We start from the raw sequence: 19,727 nt of genomic DNA on the forward strand, positions 1-19,727 counted from the left end.
ATTGTTCTGTCTCCTTTGTTCTTTCCCTCCTTTCTGGCTTTTTTTTTTTTTTTTTTTTGGCAGTTTTTAGATTTGCATAGCTTATCCGACAGTCTGAAAGGGATTTGTTCCTATATGACAAAATCACATGGGCAATTCCCTTAAGCTTTGGAAAGCTTTGGGACTAGATCCCCATTTGGAAATGAGATTAAAAGGCTCAGTAGTTCAGGGCTTTTTCAGTTTATCTTGAATTTAAAACCTTCATGACTTCATTAACTGTCTCACTATGTCCTCTGCGCTACAAAGTGCTTTTCAATCAAGGATGCTTTGAGCTCAGATAGAAGACTGCAGTAATATTGAACTATGACTCAGGAATTGCATTATTCACTGTTAGATGGACACAAGGGCATTCCAGAACAAATTTGCTGATTTTTTTGTTTTGTTGAATTGGACATGCTATGTTCTAGCCATTTTCATGCATGCTTTCCTTGGTAACACTTTCTCTTCAAATCTGAGCAGTGCATTTTAAATAATTATTATAAATTGCCCATTTCCTCACACTAATGCTTTGACTCATCCATTCTTTTTAGATCTGGTCACAAAGAAAAGATTGGAATAGAAGGCAGAATCAATCACAGTAAATATGTATTTTGACCTCACTTGGCATTTTATATTTTAGCCCTCTAAAAAGGCTATTGAAGAAAATGTACCATGTACAAAAATCTTGTGGCATGGTTTTTCTATACAGTGTAGAGTTACCAAAGGACATTTACTTTGCATTGCCCATATAGCAAATATATATATATATAGCATATATAATTTTATTTTATATATTTCAATCTGAATATATTTGTATTGCCCAAAATATTGTATTTTCTTGCCTCTTAAAGTACAAACTTAATCTATTTATGTATTTATTTATGTACAGGATAGGTGGTTTTGAAAAATGTATATGCATTTACACTAAATCCCTAACTTATAAAATTAGTATTTCCGACTTGGTAAAATCACATTTTATTTATAATGCACTCTTGTCCTCATCTGTCTAGCTTAGTGTAACTGGTGCATAGGGATAAGGACAGAGATTGAATCCAAGTGCATGCACAGTTTTAATAATAAAAGACAAAATCAAAGAAAATCCAGACTGGGAACAAGGTAAACAGTCCACACGAGGATAACAGCAGCAATCCAAAGAACACACGGAGAAAACAAGAACGTCCAAGCACCCCCGACCAAACATACGAACACCATCAACGACTAGCAAAACACTACTGAAACATAAGAGCTTACATACTCAAGGAAATCAAAGATAATGAATTACAGGTGTGCTTTATGACGGAACCCTAATACGACAACAAGGTGAAACAGAAACCAAACACAGGAAGGGAGCATGGAAACAATGAGAACAGAATACATTTCAGCATACAAGTCCATACAAACAAAAGACACAGAACCGGGATCGTGACACTTTTAAACAAAAATCTCAATAATTAAACATTTTCATTCAGTAGTGCACCTTTAAAGCTCTGTCATAATGTCAAATGAGCGGTTAAATCATGTGAAAATGTTGCTTTCTGTCGAACAACCCTGCCCTTTCCTCTAATGTCTTCTGTTCAGCTGATCAAACTGGGAATTTGTGATTTAAGGAATCTGCCACAGATGAGTTAAGAGACTCAGTGCCCTGCGCTCTCTACATTGCTGGTAATAAATCAGGGGTCTTGTCAGATGTAGCTTACTGACAAAATCAATACGGATGCATCCAGGGACAAGATGTGCTACTAAGATGCATTGCCAACATCTGGGCTTTGATCCCTAATATGAATGAGGTCAAGTGAAAAGGTGGTGGTCAGAAAGTGTGTGTTTTACACTCAGCCTGCCACTGAAGAAACTGAGGAAGCAAGGTGGTGAGGTTTATACAACGGTGAGATGGATTGATTTGTTATTTATGTTTGTTTGTTTTTTTCTTTAAGGGCCTTGTATCAATAACCAATTTAATTATCCGATAGGACAAAGAGTCTTTAGTTTCATTTTGTTAAAGCTATACAATTTTGCTCTCTTAATGCATTTTTATTATAACAGCTGCTTAGTCGTGAATCAACACCCACTGTGACAGAAAATTATGCCCTTTCAAACTCATTTGAATGATTTTTGAATAGTGAGTGACTAATTGTAGAGAAGCTTGATCTTTTGTAGAAATTTCACTGTAACAAAAATAATGAAGTATTTCAGTTGTATTTCTTTCTCGTTACAAAATATGGCTTTCTAGGTAGTGGTTCTTTTGCGAGAAAACATTTCTCAGCACTTGCAGGTTATTTCATGTAAGCATCTTGAATCTACTGTATGGGCACCCGCTGCAAGAAGGAGGTTATAAAGCTTATAACAACTGACATAAAACATTGTGTGAACTTGGCATCGCTAGCTTGTGGAAAAGACAGAGAAAGAAAATGCATGGAAGGAAGGATAACTTCAGTATTGGGGAGTGTTATTGTGTTAAAATTAACAATAAAAAAAAAAAAGTAATTAAAATATAAATCAATAATTAGACCAGCCTGCAATGTGTCTTAATTCCATTCCACTCTCCTTTTTTTCCACAGAAAGGTTTATGCCACTATATACCTCATACGTTTAATACATATATTTATAATATGCATATTTGCTGCATACTGAGCGACCCTGTATTGTCTCTCTTCTTTTGGTAATGGCAAACGTGGAGTTCTACTATATATTAACTGAAAGTCAACTAGACATTCAGGAATGTTTGTAGTGCTTTTGTGAACTGGCCTATACTTGTGAACACAAATACATAATAGTACAGCACATTGTAACACAGGCATAAGCAATAATCAGATAAGCTCTGCTATCAGCTTATGTATTATTATTTATGGCTGTGGTATAGCCATGTATGCTAAAATTGCCACATACCAAAGATAAAAGGGATATTATGACACATCAGAGAATGTTTGACATTTTTTATTACTTTTTTCTCTCAGTGTCCTCCTGGTTTGAGCCCGATGAAAGATGGCACCGGTTGCTATGACCACCACATTGGTATTGACTGTTCTGACGGCTTTAATGGGGGCTGCGAGCAGCTGTGCCTTCAGCAGCTGGCACCTCTGGAGGAGGACCCCACTCTCTACAACATCCAGATGTTCTGCGGGTGAGATTACACACTTTACACACATACTGGACATGCTAAAAGGGCTTTCTCAACAAATATTTTGTTCATGGTCACAGTCATACATTTTTAAAACAGCAGGAAGTGTTCTGGTAGTTACACCTGCTATTTTTAACGACTGAATTTCTGCTGTTTTCTTTTGAATAATATCCTTTAGTATGGTTAGTTCAGTTGATTATTCATGCAGTTCACAGCACCTTACAGTAACTAATTTTACACATTCTTTCTTAATCCGTGGCGGCTGGTTGTGTCTGAGTGTGAATTGCCACACTTTTTACCTGTTCCCACATTTCTCTCTATGTATATTTAAATTGAGCGTGAACATGGCTTTAAATTAAAAACGGGCAAACCTGAACTTGCTGAAACATGCTAATACCATCACACATTCATCTGCAAAAAAATGTGGTTAATAATGTGCGCAAGCTAAATTTATAGCGACTATATTCTTTTTATGTTGCTTGCTAAAAAACATATTTTGTCACATCCTGAGAAAATGGAAAAGAAGTTGCAGTTTATATTAGGTGTGACTGCTGGACTCAAAATAAACTCAGTGTCTTAAAGGGACACTTCACCCATTTGCATTAAGCTTTGCATTGTTAGAAACCCAGTCATACTATTGAATGGTCATGCAACATTTTTTTCATTTTCCCCCCAGACGAGAGAAATCTGTATTTACCTCTTTACACTTCCTCCTACAATGACGCAAAAATCGTCATTTTGCGTCATTGTAGGAGGAAGTGTAAGAGGGGGGGATTTCTGTTAAGACTACAAGCACTAGATCCACCCTTTCAAACCCGCCCATAGGGGGTTGGACCTAATGCGCTAACAGACCTATCACAGATCAGTGCGAGTGCGTTTGATTTCAACGGCAGAAACCTGCAGAAAACAGGGACGAAGAAAGTTGAGTAGTAGGGGTTACCATACTCTATTTCCCGGACATGTCCGGCCGTCGAGATCGACAAAAATGTCCGGGATTCAGCTTTTGCTTTCTGCGGTCGCCATCCATTGTTTACATGCTCACCTTTTGTTTCAATCTAACTGAATTCACCCCGATTGGTGAATCTGAATGTAATGTTTACATGAATGCTAAACAAGTGATCGGTTGATTTGCGTTTTAACATTGCTAAGAAAATACCCGCACCTCCGTGAGAGATAGCCCATGAGACCGGTGCATCTCACAGGCGCGCTCATCAGTAATCACAGTAATACAGGGAGCAGGACGAGGCTAGCGCCGCGGGAGAAAGACGCGAGGCCGGTGGCGTGATCGGTTGAAAGACGCGAGGCCGGTGGCGTGATCGGTTGATGTGTTTTTTTACCATTGCTAAGAAAATACCTGCTCCTCCGTGCGAGATACGAGAACAGTGCCTCACAGGTGTCGGTCGTCAGTAATCACGCCACCGGCCTCGCGCCGTTCTCCCGCGCCCCTCAGCCTCGTCCTGCTCGCCACAGTAAACATGATGAATGGCGACTGTAGAACGCAAAAGCCGAATCCCGGACATTTTGGGCAAACTCGTCACGGAGACTCACTCGTAGCCTAGCCTTGCCTTGATGTTTTTGTTTTCAACTGCGCTGTCTTACCGGTAGGCGTGGCTTGGGAGTGGCCTTGTAGGGCAGCGAAGCAAGTGCATTCTGGGAGTTGTTGTCTTTCATCCACATAAGCCAAAAATACATTTTCTGGCTTTTCTCAGTCTAGAAAGCTTCAAATTAAAAAATAATTTCACATTTCTTCTACATAAATGACCCACTTTCAATACACATTCTTGTCTCCACGGGTGAAATGACCCTTTAAGTAAGGGGTTGGTAAGAATTGTAAAATATTTTTCAAAGAAATCTCTTAGGCTCACAAAGACTGCATTTATTTAATAAAAAAATACAGTCATCATCTTTTTAGCAGGAGCGCTCCCATAGCCTCATCAAAACAGACACAGCGTCTCATTCCCTTCTATGTTAATATATTTTAAAATGTAATTTATTTCTGTGATGCAAAGCTGAATTTTCATCAGCATCATTACTCCAGTCTTCAGTGTCACATGATCCTTCAGAAATCATTCTAATGTGCTGATTTGGTGTTCAAGAAACATTTCTTATTATTACCAATGTTAAAAAGTGCTGCTCAATATTTTTGTGGAAACCATCATGCATGTTTTTTCCAGATTCTGAATAAAAAGTAGAAATCAAAAGAAAAGCATTTATTTGAAATTGAAAGATTTTTTAACAATGTAAAAGTCTTTACTGTTACTATTGATCCTTTTTTTTTTTTTTTAAATCCCCAAACTTTTTAAACCTTTTTAAGGGAACTTAACTCAAATGTTTTTCTGTCCTGTCATGTCTTGGTGGAAGTGCTTTTATTCTGACATGACATCACATGCATAACACATCACTAACCATTCCTTCAACTTTCATGTGCCAGCCGCAGAGAATATGACCCAGTCAGAATAAATAGCATCTTTCTTACGCCTTTTTCCCTGCTAAAACAACCTCTCTTTTTTTTTTACCTATTCAAATTCTCTGAGATCATTCGCTGACTGTTATAGGCACGTTGCATCGACTAAAGGTGACAAATGTGCATAATTCTCTTTTTCTCTGGAGATCCTGATAATGCGACAGGCAATCTGAAGCCACTTAAATCGTTGTCTGTGTTTCGGATGTGCAACTGAGAGGATGTGTCTCACCTACGCTGATGACAGTTTGCTGTAAAACTGTAGTATTTTACCAAGAGAAGTGAGACTGAGCGTTTAAGCCCTGACACCTCTTTCTCTCTGTTGCTTGAGTAATACAGTGCAGACATGACAGCTAAGTTTCAAAGTTCCATAAATATAAACGACTCCTGTGTGCTGTCACACTATTAGGATGATACTGTTTTGCAGTAAATAAAAAGAATTGTCAACCTTATATTCATGACGGATGCTACGCTGTGAGATCATTACCTGTACCTCTGGGTAGATTTGAATGTTGTACTACTGTAACAAACAAACACGCAACTAGAAACTGATAACACTTTATTAATCCATGAATCCATATTCATACAAAATATACACTTGTTGCTTTACATAATACAGATTGTAGTATTTCCATTTCCATTTTTAAGTCTTTTCATTTGACTACAGTTGCGACACACACACACACACACACACACACACACACACACACACACACACACACACACACACATATGTCTGGTTCACTATCTTTGTGGGGACTCTCCATAGACGTAAAGGTTTTTATACCGTACAAACTGTACATTCTATCCCCTTACACTGCCCCTGCCCCTAAACCTACCCATCACAGGAAACATTCTGCATTTTTACTTTCTCAAAACAACTCATCCTGTGTGATTTATAAGCCTTTTGAAAAGTGGGGACCGCTGGCTGGTCCCCACAATGTAGGTGATCTCAGGTTTTACTATTCTTATGGGGACATTTGGTCCCCACAATGTAATATAAACAAGGGCACACATACACACAAACACACACACACACACACAGGGTTCCATGTTTCATTACTTTCCAAAGACATAATGATTTTTATACTGTACAAACTGTATATTTAAACCAACCCGTAAACACAACAGACCACATCTGCATTTTTACATTTCTAAAAAAAATATATATATATAAATAAGATGAAAACATATTTTAGGTTGATTTATAAGATATTTTTCCACACACAAACACACATACAGACATTTTACTACATTTTAAAACATGGATCAAATAAACGATTGCATTTAAATATATATATATATATATATTGGCCATTTAAAAACTAAAATATTTTGTATTTCTTTTTTTCTACTTTCAAACTAAATACAGGTTGCAGCAAATAATTCATAACCAATATTGTGCATAGTCAAGTCAACAATAAATTAATTTAACCTGCTTTATTGCCAATGAATACTGGGTATTAGCAAATGCTGAAATCAAAAAACATTTTGATTTGACTTGTTTGGTTGTTGGACCCATATTCTGATTATATTAGTTTTTGATGACTTTACTATTATTCTAAATTGAAGAAAAGTGTAATAATAAAGAATGAATTGGTGGTTCATACATGTTTGACCAATAGTGGTAAGTATTATCTTACTTTGGCAGGTCAACGCTTCTTTCTTCTGTCCCTTTATCTCTCATGTCTTCTCATTGGCATATGTTTGTAGATGTATTGAAGATTATAAGAGAGGATCAGACGGCCGCTCATGTCAGCCGCTGTCAGAAGCCTGCACTGAGGGAGTGGACTGTGGGGACACAGCTGACATCCCAGCCAACCAGACTGTGTTTGGGGACCTCTTCTATGGCTACAATAACCACACCAAAGAGATTACATCAGGACAGATCCTTAAGGCCACCTTCAGGTGAACTTTTATTATGTGCTTGATTTTACCAGCGCCAAGGGTGACAGATGACTTATATTCACCCATTTTTAATAGCAAGATTGTGCTGATAGTGTGAAATGTTGTGTTGAATTTTCTCTTTATATTTGATTTATTAAATCAGTGGTTCCTATTTTCATTTCGGAAATATTAATTATATACCACTAGAGCCTGTACAGTATGTTACAGTGATCTTAACAGGCTCAATGGGGTGTTGTTTAGGTTTGGTAAGTTAACTGATACATAACACATGACCTTCAGTGGCTTATTTTATTTTGGAGCTTTTGCCAATTATATTGACAGGACAGTGGAGGGTTGACAGGATATGATAGGGAAAAGAGAGAAGGATGTGATCAGGAAATTACAAGTCGTAGCATTGCATGCATTACCCGCCCCAGCACATCTCTGACAGAAAGTGCCACATGGTTTTCAAATAATGATGGGTAAACCAATATGATAAAAGTTTCTAATACTCAACATATTATTGTCACGATTAGATCCAAGGAGGACGGAGATGATTGAAAGGTAACAAGGTTGTTTAATAAATAACTCAGAAACATAGCCAGCTGGCAAGACAGCGTGCAACGCACAAACAATACCGGACACTAGACAGAACACAGGCAGGAACTTAAATACACAGTGGCGATTAACTAAACGATTAGCAGCTGTGATTAATGTGATAAGTGGCGGGAAACACAGACAAGGAAACACATGTGAGGAATGAAAACAAACTAAAACTCTATGAACTGAATATAACTGAACATAATGGTGACAATTATATCATATCATACAGTATATCATATCATATTATTTCACTTACAAGGCAAGTTCATATAGCACATTTCATACACTATGGCAATTCAAAGTGCTTTACAGAAAGGAATTAAAATAATCACAAAATAAAAGCAAGGAAAATTAAAACTGTTATAAAAGAAATTAAAAGAGATATATGATACATTTATAAAATGAATTAAAAGAGTAAAAAGATGATACATAGATAAACTTCACCGGTGTATCATATTTTACACAACTCCCAGTTTTACTCTGAGATTTTCCCATGGTGACTGATTACACTGTGTCTGTGGTGTTCTTTCTTACAACGGTTCTTTCTGATTCTCGAATCTGTTTGGCTGAGAGCCTTTTCCAGCCATGTGATATTCACCCAGTAACAGCACTCTAACCATTTCACCATTTGTATCACTCTGACTGTCATGGCGGTCGAGCAAATCCACCATACTTAATGCTAAATACTAATACTAAAAAATGCTACTGTTGTTGTGTCACGAAATGTAGTTTTATGAGTTTTTAGGCGAGAATGTAGTTATTTAGACCGCAAATATGTGACTAATATATCCGTTCAGACACTTTCGCAGATCCGAGCTCCAGTTTCAGCGCTCATGTACCCGCAGAGAACAGCTTCATCTCGTCCAGTCCTTTGGGAATTTGCCGCTGGCGCTTATGTAGATAGTGGTTAAACATGATATATAATTCATTTGGAGTATATCAAAGGGGAAATCTTTGGTCTTATTAATCTATTACTTGTTCCAGAGCAAATCGATTTTGGTTAAAGGGAAAATTAAGTTTCATAACTTTATATTTAGGCTATATTTCTCTTAAATCCTATACTAGAGTGCTGCAAGTACATTTGACTGAATTGTTTACTTCTGTTAATTTCCTATTGTCTTTTATAATAGCTATTGCTGTTAATTTGAATAATGTTGTTCAATAAATTATTAATTTTATATAAATAATATGCCGTATTTGGTATTGATAAAGGATTGTGAAATGGATTTCAGTGAAAGTTACATTATTTACGCCGTTAGATGGTGGCAAAGACTGTCTTTATGAGTGACTCAGAACAAGGAAGTTGTTTTAGCGCTGTCATGGGAAGGAAAAAGACGAACATATTGCTTTCTTCAGCGCACATTCTTTTTTTTAAATTATATTATGGACATCGACCTGAAGAATGAATGCTATATCAGATGCAAGTAATATACACTCGTTTCGTCGATCTCTCTCTCTCATAATACCATAATACTATAGCCTACTCTACTTAATACCAACAAGCTTCAATGAAGCGACTCAACGTTCCTTTGTTACTAGTTCTGAAGTGACGTTTTAGAATTAGTAACTGAGGCTCAGGCTCAACTGTCAACTTGAGATTTTAATCCATGGCGGAAGGAAGTAGTTCTGCACGAAAGAGTGTTTTTAAAGACAGACACTCTGTTGTTGTTTCGTATTTATTTACTCATATGTGCCATCGAACTGTTGTATAAACAAAATATCACACTCATAGCCGTGCGATATGGCTGGATATCAGCATACTGTGATTACGGCCGAATCACAGCCGTGCTGATATACAGCCAAATCGCATGGCTACGAGTGTGATATAATATTGCTCATATATTATATTATATTATATTATATTATATTATATTATATTATATTATATTATATTATATTATATTATATTATATTATATTATATTATATTATATTATATTATTACATGGCTTGATTGAATTCTAATGTAGAATGCGGTCTGTTATTTCTTGTTATACCATAGTCTGGGTGAATACTTGATTCTGATTGGCTGCAGGGTGTCCATTAAAAAGTGATAGAGGACACCTAGTAAATAAACAGTCAGGCGTAACCAGGGAAACCAAGTTATTGTTTGTAAAAACTTTAGATTTCGATTGTAAAACTAATTAAAATATAAACTAATGTTTTAAAAATGTGTTATTTGGCAAGTGACCATGGTATAAGCGGGTTAATGCCCTTCGAGGTGTCCATTGTCAGGTATTAATGGACTTCGGCGGAGGCTGCGCGTCGGACGGTTGATGCCTCGCTGTCGTCCATTAATACCTGACAATGGACACCTCGTCGGGCATTAACCCTTACATAACAGACCGCTGCGAAGTATAACACACCGTTGCCATGAAAAACAGAGCGTTGCTATAAATGCAGGATTCTAACCGTAGAGACGGAACGGACTATTTTCTTTAGCGGAAGCAATACAATCGTTTTTAAATCAATAAACTCCTTTTTAAATCAATATTTTGTGTCAAATTATTGATTTATTTGGTGGGTAGCCATGTAATAAGCGGGATAATGTAGAGCGAGGCGGTTGTTATAGCGAATACAACCCCTTCAGGCTGATTCAAGTCCGCTTCGCGTTGGGGTCCCGATCAGCCTGTCGGGGTTGTAGTCGCTATAACAACCGCCTCGCTCTACATTATCCCTTACATTATATTATTGTAATCAGAATTGGGGGAAGTTACTCTTAAAAGTAATGTTTCACAATATTGTGTTAATTAGTTACTTTTTATGGAAAGTATGAATGAATGAGGCATTTATATAGTGCTTTCATATGTACTACTGTACACACAGAGCACTTTACAGTCATATCAGGGAATCTCTCCTCAACCACCACTAGTGTGCAGCATCCACTTGGAAGATGCATTACAGAATTTTTTTGTTACTGTTTAGTAATGCAGGAGAATAAAGTTCAACACTTCCTTCAACAATTAAAACAACAAAATTAAAGACAAATTTGATGTTTAACTAAAGTCATTTTTGCGTATAAGTATGGTTGAATTAGACCATCGCAGGTTAGCAGCAAAGACATTGGTAAATAAAGTGAGATTAAATACATAAATAATTTATTAATTAACATTTTAAGCATTGCAGGTTTGCTTAATAGTTTGCACCTCACCTTTTTAATTGATCTGAATACTAAATACTGAATATGTTTTTGTGCAAGTGAAATGAGTAAATGCATGCTCAAATTTAGTCTAGAACTACAATAACCATCATGTTCACACAGCGCACACAACGCCTCTTCACCTTACTCCAGATTTCTCTCAACATGGGGACAGAAGAGCTGTCACACAATAAATGGGAATACAAAGTAACATATTACTTATTTGAAAAAATATATATATTTTGTTGTAAATTGAAAAGTAATGCGTTACTTTACTCGTTACTTGAAAAAAGTAATCTGATTATGTAACTCATGTTACTTGTAATGCATTACCCCCAACACTGATTATAATTACAATTTGTTTAAATATGTTCCAGTACAAAGAGATGGCCTTCACTAGCTGATTCTTGTTTTGTCTAAGGTTTCTTTTTCACCTAATACATGTCTTTGTTGTTGTTGCTGTTTCTCGTTATTGTTGGAACTGCTAACTTTCTTCCTTAAGGTTACACTTTTCTACCAAGTACTACATTTTATTAGCCTGCGTTTATTTATTAGGGCCCGAGCACCGATGGTGAGAGGACGCTATTGTTTTTGCTCCGTTTCTTCTTCTTCTTCTTCTTCTTCTTCTCCAAAGTGAATCGCTTTTTAGAGGGCCTTAACGTGCTCGAAAACTCATGTAACTTTGCACACGCTTCAGAAGTGGTGAAAATTTACGTGTGATGTGGTTTTCAAAATTGGGGGTGCAAATTCGGTAAATTATTGCCCCCATATTTTGCCCCGGCTCTACGTTTCACGTACAGGTATGAAATTTGGTACATACATGTAATGTCCCAATACCTACAAAAAAGTATCTTGGAGCATAGCCCTAAACACAACAGGAAGTCAGCTATTTTGAACTTCCTCTCAGATTTTGTGCAGTTTTTGCCATTTCCTGATGTTGTACTTTAACGAACTCCTCCTACAGTTTTGATCTGATCCTCTTCAAATTTGGTGAGTGTAATCTTAAGGCCTTTGCGACGTTAAATTGCGAAGATCTTGAGTTTTCGTCGAAGGGTGTGCCCTCGGCGGCCTGACAAATGTTCACCCAATTTCGGCCTTTTGGTGATTTATGCATAATCAGATAAGTTCAATATTAATGTTGCTTGCAGTTCCGATGTTGCTAGGCAACCACAGACAGCCTGCAGTAACTTAGGCATACAATTTCCAATCTGCCCCAAACTTCACATGTTTGATAAGAGTCCTGTCCTGAACACATGACCATGCTCATATTTGGTTATAGCAATAGCGCCACCTGCTGGTAGCAGGAAGTGTGGCAAATACAAAACGTGCTCGAAAAATCATGAAACTTTGCACACGCTTCAGAAGTGGTGAAAATGTACGTGTGATGTGGTTTTCAAAATTGGGTGGGGCAAAATGGCTTAATTATTGCCCCTACATTTTGCCCCGGCTCTACGTTTCACGTACAGGTATGAAATTTGGTACATACATGTAATGACCCAATACCTACAAAAAAGTCTCTTGGAGCGTAGCCCTAAATACAACAGGAAGTCAGCTATTTTGAACTTCCTCTCAGATTTTGTGCAGTTTTTGCCATTTCCTGATGTTGTACTTTAACGAACTCCTGCTACAGTTTTGATCTGATCCTCTTCAAATTTGGTGAGTGTAATCTTAAGGCCTTTACTAAAGGCGCCGGGTGGCGGTGGCAAGGGTGCGAGGGCCCATTTCATCGCTGCTTGCAGCTTTAATTTAGAATGTTATCCCTTGTAAGCCAACAGACAATTCATAATGTAGTAAAGTTAATGCGATAGTTCACCCAAAAATGTCTATCATTTACTCATCCTCATGTCATTCCAAACAAGTATGCAGTGGAACACGAACACACACACACACACACACACACACACACACACACACTACACTAAAATAATGTTGGGGACCCTAATTAGCAGACCGTTTTGGACTGCTATGTACAGTATGTTTGCCTGAAATGCTGTTACACTATCCAATCAACAAGGCTAATTTAACAAAAGCACAAATCCTGTGAAACAGCACAGCAGAATCCCGGTCTAGCTACACACAAAGACTCTTTGAAGGTTCCTCTAATTGAAAGAACCCTGTGATGTGCTCTGTGGTCAGCTCGACCTAAAGGTCACAATGCAAAGCCGTCAACTGCCTTTAAATTAAACACAGACAGTTTCCTGCAGCAGTTTATCCATTTACTCCAGATGGTTTGATTGGCACAGTAGAGAAGGAGGGAGGCCTGAGTGATGAAGAAATAGTGGGAGGAGAGTTAATATTATCAAGAAGCTAAATCTCAAAAGCTCTGATCTCATTTGTAGGCACCCGGAGAGATGTTGGGTTTAGACAGACTTTGAAAAGCACAGCCGGGCCTCATGCTCTAGGATGTACTCTCTGTGCTGTTCTCTTCACCTTTTGAGAGGCATTGGGCCTAATGCGAGCTCTAATTATGTGGAATGGCGAGGAGTAAATTAAAAGTGACCATAAGCAAGTTTGGTTTAATGGGGATTAATTGGGCCAGTTGAAGCTACTGGATATTCAGTTGAACAAAAGGAGGCTACGGCAAGTTCATTAATCCTTCATAGAGTATCACAAGGCTGCGACAATTAATTTCAGACCTGAGGAAATAGTCAAAAATCTGGTGCTCAGGAGAAGCAGCAGCTGGAAATGATATGTTGTTTGATCTTCTAGGGTGATGAATGGAAATCTTTAAAGTGAAGAGTGTGGATAAACAAAGCACTTTTATGATTGATTGCGTTCTGAGACATGCATATGCCTTTCGGTTAATCGAGGTAAGATTATCTGATCTAAAATGAGGTTAAAAAAGAAAAATAGTAAAGATTTCTGTTAGCTGTTTATGCTAGCAATTTGATTAATGAGATTTTCGTGGTTGAATGTATGTTTTTTTAAAACTGTATTTCACTCTGAGGGGAGAATACACTAAGAATAAATTGTGTCTGATAATATGCCATTTATTTGTATGCACTGTTTGTGCTGTTTTAGTGCTTCATTCACTAAATAAATTATGCAAATCTGTTAAAGGTGCAATACACCCACAATATATGTGCTGGACAGATATAGAGGATTAGGCAGACTGCCACAATCTGGTGTGATTTAATGGGATCCAGACATCTGAACTGAATTAACTGAATTAAAATACAGAATTCAGCTTTGCCATCACAGGAATAATAATATTTCACAATTTTACTGTTCATATTTTTGAACAAATAAATGCAGCCTTGTTGAGCAAAAAAAATATTACTGACCAGTAGTGTGTATTCCCAGTTATAGCTAAACATATATATCACAGTACCATGTTTAATGGATTTTGAGTGCTTATTGAATAAGGCAAAGATGCACTGAAAAACTGCATGTAAAAGTGGCACAACAGTTTAGTGAAGTCACCTCCGAGTCTTCTCTAAAAGAGGAAGTTAGATGAAAAATGGCAAATGATTCATATAACTCACATGCATGCAATATGCACATACATTCAGGAGGAATTAAACATATACTTACAGAGGTAACTCTGATTCATCTCTTTCCAAAATGACGCAACAGGGAAAAGAGCGAGCAACTGCCAGATAAAACCCATCCAGAGAGGTTGAAGTTGTTTATTATTCTGTTTTAAACTTATACCTGCCGTGTGTTTCCTTTGGCGCTTCACCAAAAGTTACTACCCACAAGTCTGGGTTGTCACACAGCAGCTGCTTTTATGATCTGACTCATATCTGAAAGGCATGGTTACATTTTCATGCTGTTTAATCCTGAACGAGAGGTGCAACACATTTCCTGTGACAACTTGCCCAAAAGACAATGGAGAATCTATTAGCTCCTGTTTGATGCTTTTCAGGCCAGTGGCGTTCTCTGACAGATGAACATGCCATTTTGAAAGCCCTGTATTGCAGCGAGGGTGTGCTGTTGGATCTTTACTTTCTCTGTAAAGTAACGTTTATAAAGAAATACAGAGGACAGACATGACACAGGGGAACTTATAAAACATATTTATTGAGGTTGCTTTTCATAGCCAAGATAATCTGGACATGAAAGTGTTTGAAGTGTTTAAGATCATATTAATAATTCAGATTTTCAGATTCTAGTGTTTTGGCAAAAGTTTGGTCTCTATTTAAAGGGATCCATCCCCCAAATGTGAAAATCCTTTGTTTACCCTCATGAAAAGCCTTTCTTTCATATGTGGAACATGAAAGATATTTAGAAAAATAGGTTGTTCTTAACTTTGTCCATACATTCAAATTTAATGGGGTCCAGTGATGTTTGGAGCCAAGTGACTTTAAAAATCTTGTGGGGTTTTTTAGAGACCTGACATGATCAACTTCTCAACTTGTACTTTGAATCTTTCTCACCCATGTTTCATTTTTGTATTATTATTTATGCTAAGGCATATTTATATTTTCATACATTTTAAACATACATAGATATTATGACATTAGATTTCTCCATTCCATTCAGTTCCATCTCAAAATACCAGCCTGTTGTGCTTGTTAATTGTTAGCTCAATTTAGCTTATAGTTCATCTTGATTCGGTACTGGATATTTGCAAGCCAACTGCATGTCTGTGCTCATCATTTTAATTATATGTGGTCTTTTGAGATGTAGCATCTGGCACGTTAAAAGTTGAATCGGCACCTCCCCAAGCAGTAATTGACATGTTCCTGTGCCATTTCCACAATTTTTTTAATATTAGTGCTATTTATGTCCCAATTATAATTTTCAGCCACACAAATATGTCTGTATAGTGTATCTCTTGCTCTAATAATAACAGAAGTTTGGTGAATTTGTGAAGAATTATAAGCTCTAAACATGGACAATCAGTGTTTTTGGAAAAGTGCAAAAGAAACTTGACAGATGAAGTTTAAGACAAACTTTGATGTTAGCTTGCTGAAAGTGTAAAATAATTTTAAAAGCTTGAAGTTTGAAGGTTTTACAAGCCGTACAGTCAGTCTGAGAGGTAGGTTGGTAGGTACTGTAGATAGATAGATAGATAGATAGATAGATAGATAGATAGATAGATAGATAGATAGATAGATAGATAGATAGATAGATAGATAGATAGATAGATAGATAGATCTTTCTATGAAGATAAACATCTTCATAGAAAGAGAGAGAGGGAAAGGGATACAAATACTGACAATCCAACCTTTACTGCACATTGTTGAAGTTTGCACACACACATAGGCATTTACACAGTGCATTCTTCAAATACGGTACACTGAGTGCAGATTACACACTGGATGTTGTGCTTGAGGCTGTGCTACTGTCTTTATCCAGAACGTCCCTATGGTACCGCTGACAAAACTCTAGCTTTTTGAGCAGCAGTAAGTCCGTTTTATTTATTTATTTATTTCTATGTATTTTTTTTTTTTTATGGCAGCGCCATATCTGTGTACCATAGCTTTTGTAGATCAGAGTGCTAGGAAATTAAGTAAAGTATGCAAATATTTTGTTGACATCTTAATTAAATACTATACACACTTTTATAGGGCATTCCAAACAATGTACCTATGCCTACTTCCACTCCCATATCTTGTGTGCATTGCCAGGATTTCATTTCGATCTTTGTCTTATCATCATGAGACTTTCCACCTAAAAACATGTGCCCTTTCCTAATTACTTTCCCTCTCCTTTGGGTTCCAGCTTTAACCAGTTTCACTTCTGTTCCTTCACAGCGTGATTTGAGCTGGTTTTAATGAATTTTTTACTGCCCTTTGTTCTCATTAAGGGTTTGCAGAATCATGATTAGGACTACCTCTCTTAAAATCTCTCAGTTGGGTGTTTCTATCCACAGCAAGAAACTCAAAGTGCTACCTTTCTCCCAGCACTAAATTAAAACATCACACTCGGGCCATGAGGAGTCGGATAATTTTTTTAAAAGCTTGATGTCTAAGGTGTTTTCATATGGCTCATCTTTTCAAATGCTCTTATAACTTTTCATTATAATTAGAAAATAGAAAAGGAATGTTGATTTCCAGTTTACAATATGCTGTGATATTTGCACTATTAATTAAAAATGCGAAAGATAAAATGTGTATTATTTTTATACTTATAATTTTATAAAAAATATTATTATCCAGAAAAGTGGATATAATTTGTGTCTTTGTGGGGCTTTCAAAACAACCAATGGCGTGTGTTTTAGGTGGGACTATCTGTTTGACTGACCATTGGCAGGTTTGGGGTGTGAAAACCTCTTTGACAGCAGGTATTATTTTTGCAGTTCTGTTTAGTGGTTTACAAGGTACAAGTTTAAACAAGCTAAAACTACTAGCTCACAATTCTGCAATTCTAGATGAATAGATTCAGCCTCGCATATTATGATTAATAATGCATGAAATATTCTCTTAACAATATTAATTGACAGCTGATATCTCGTTATCTTGCCTGGAATTGAATAACTTCATTTCCGACCCTTTAGTTTTAAGTTACTTAAATCAAAAGAAAACTAAATGTATTTGCTGCAAAAGTTTATTTCTCATTCTCCAGCAATTTTAGCGTGTTAACTTTCTGAGTCTGCCATTTTGTATTTAGATGGCTTTTCAAGACTTTCCATTGTATTCTGTCATTATTGTACTCTATTATGATAATCTGCCATCAGCTGTTGCTGGACAGCAACAGTTCACCTATTTTTACATGCAGAATTGTTCTATTGTCATTTTGAATTATTTATATTATTCACTTGTTACCATTCTAATCCCACCTGCAATGCCCATGCATCTCATAAAACTTGCATATTCTGTCTATAATTGCGTGCTGCTAGATATTATTACTGAAATCTCCCTCCTGTATATCAACCCATATGATTAATGAATTTACATTGTGTTTTCTCAGGAGACTTTTCTGTATGCAGTATAGGGAAAGTAACAGGCATTCATCATGCAAGTATCTGTTAACATTTTTGTAATTTGCTTACTGTAATAATTTTAGGTAATTTTGTAATCTAAAATATAGAGAAAATTGTGGTAAGCTATTACATTTGGTAGTAGCCTTTATAATTTATATTGCTTTTATTATTTTTATTATTATGCACCAACATTTACAGACATTTAAATTCACAGGGGTTGTAGTCATAAATGTTACCCGGTATTAATTTCAGAAACTTAAGAACCGTATGTATCATTTTCATTAAAATTACTGGCCCCTAAGTTTATTGCACATTTCTATTTAGCTGCACGACTCTGTGGGGAACTGAACCTTTTTTCAGATGTGACTTTGACAAGCAATAACGCAGAGCTATTAATATTTCAATATGCGAGTATCTATTGAAGCGTGAGTTTCAAGTTTGACAAGAGAAACAACTTTTTTACATTTTTATTAGATGTGGGGAGGAAATCCCCTGATGTTCAGAGAAATTTCTGCAGAATGTGCACCCAAGAGGATGTATTTGTGAATAGTTTTTGAGGTTTATGCCAGATTTAATTTGGCCTAGAAAACCTCCAGTTGCATATACAGTACATCTGTGGAATCTGATCATGTTCTGGGTTACAAATATTATAGGATATTGTTATTATTAAGCCAAGGAAATGACTATTTACTTTATTAAAAGCAGGACGTTTTAAATCATCCAGGAAGCGGGGGTATTTTGCACAGTAGGCATATATGACTGTTTGTCGAACATAAATGACAGAGCGTTCTACTTTCAGCTACTTTTCATTCCTGTATTAACATAAAGCATAATATTGTAAGCCTCTGGCTTTTTTCCCTGTTAATGTCCAATTGTTTATACAGTGCTCTGTGTATTCAGAGATAATATAATTCTCTCATCCAAGTCCACTTTTAAATCGGATATGACAGTAATGCTCAAAAAGAGATTTCGATTGCATAATGTTGCCTTGTACAATTTCCTGGATGCTCGCTCATTTACGAGATGCTCTTGTAAACAGCGCTCTAGAATCTTGTTGCATTCTGCATATTTCCCTTGTGTGCTTTCTGGGTGCTTATTTTGCATTGAAAAGGAAATTGTCTATTCTATATTCTTCTTTCCTCCTTTTATTTGTACTTTTCTTTGACACACATTTTTTATATCGCATTGTTCAGTTTCCACACATGTATATACTCATTCCCAGAATAATGTAACCTTGATCTAACTTAAGATACATGGAGCGATATTGAGTCAGACCTTCTATAAATGTAGAGTTTGTGAGTTTTTGCATCTTTTGCTGTTATGAGTTTATCCCTTCCCATCAGGCCTTCTTTCCAATGCATACTTATTTTCTCACATTGCTTTGAAACCAAACTATATCTACTTTAACACATCTTCTCACTTTTTTATCTCTATATTCTTGTTTAAATTTAAACTGTATTTTCTTACTCTTTCCTCAAGTCTAGAGCACTTCAGCAGATCTCATTTAGATATGCAGTCATTGCTTTGTGCACTGCTTTGTTCGGTTTGCTTTTTTCTTGTTCTCTTACAGCTACTCTATCTCCTTTCAAATTTTCACCACAATATTTATGTCATATTATATACATAACAAAACT

At 36.5% G+C, this 19,727-nt stretch overlaps 1 protein-coding gene across 6 annotated transcripts in view; it reads left to right on the top strand.

Moving 5' to 3' along the window:
- The window catches only part of astn1 (astrotactin 1), a 234,735-nt gene that overhangs the window by 115,699 nt on the left and 99,309 nt on the right, over positions 1–19,727 (top strand). For all 6 annotated transcript variants that reach the window (XM_079877707.1, XM_079877709.1, XM_079877711.1 and 3 more), the window contains 2 exons: positions 2,970–3,136; positions 7,308–7,502. In XM_079877707.1, coding sequence (XP_079733833.1) covers positions 2,970–3,136; positions 7,308–7,502 — 362 coding nt within the window. The remainder of the gene's footprint in view (positions 1–2,969; positions 3,137–7,307; positions 7,503–19,727) is intronic.

Source organism: Squalius cephalus, assembly GCF_949319135.1.
Source record: "Squalius cephalus genome assembly, chromosome: 7".
NCBI lineage: Eukaryota > Metazoa > Chordata > Actinopteri > Cypriniformes > Leuciscidae > Squalius > Squalius cephalus.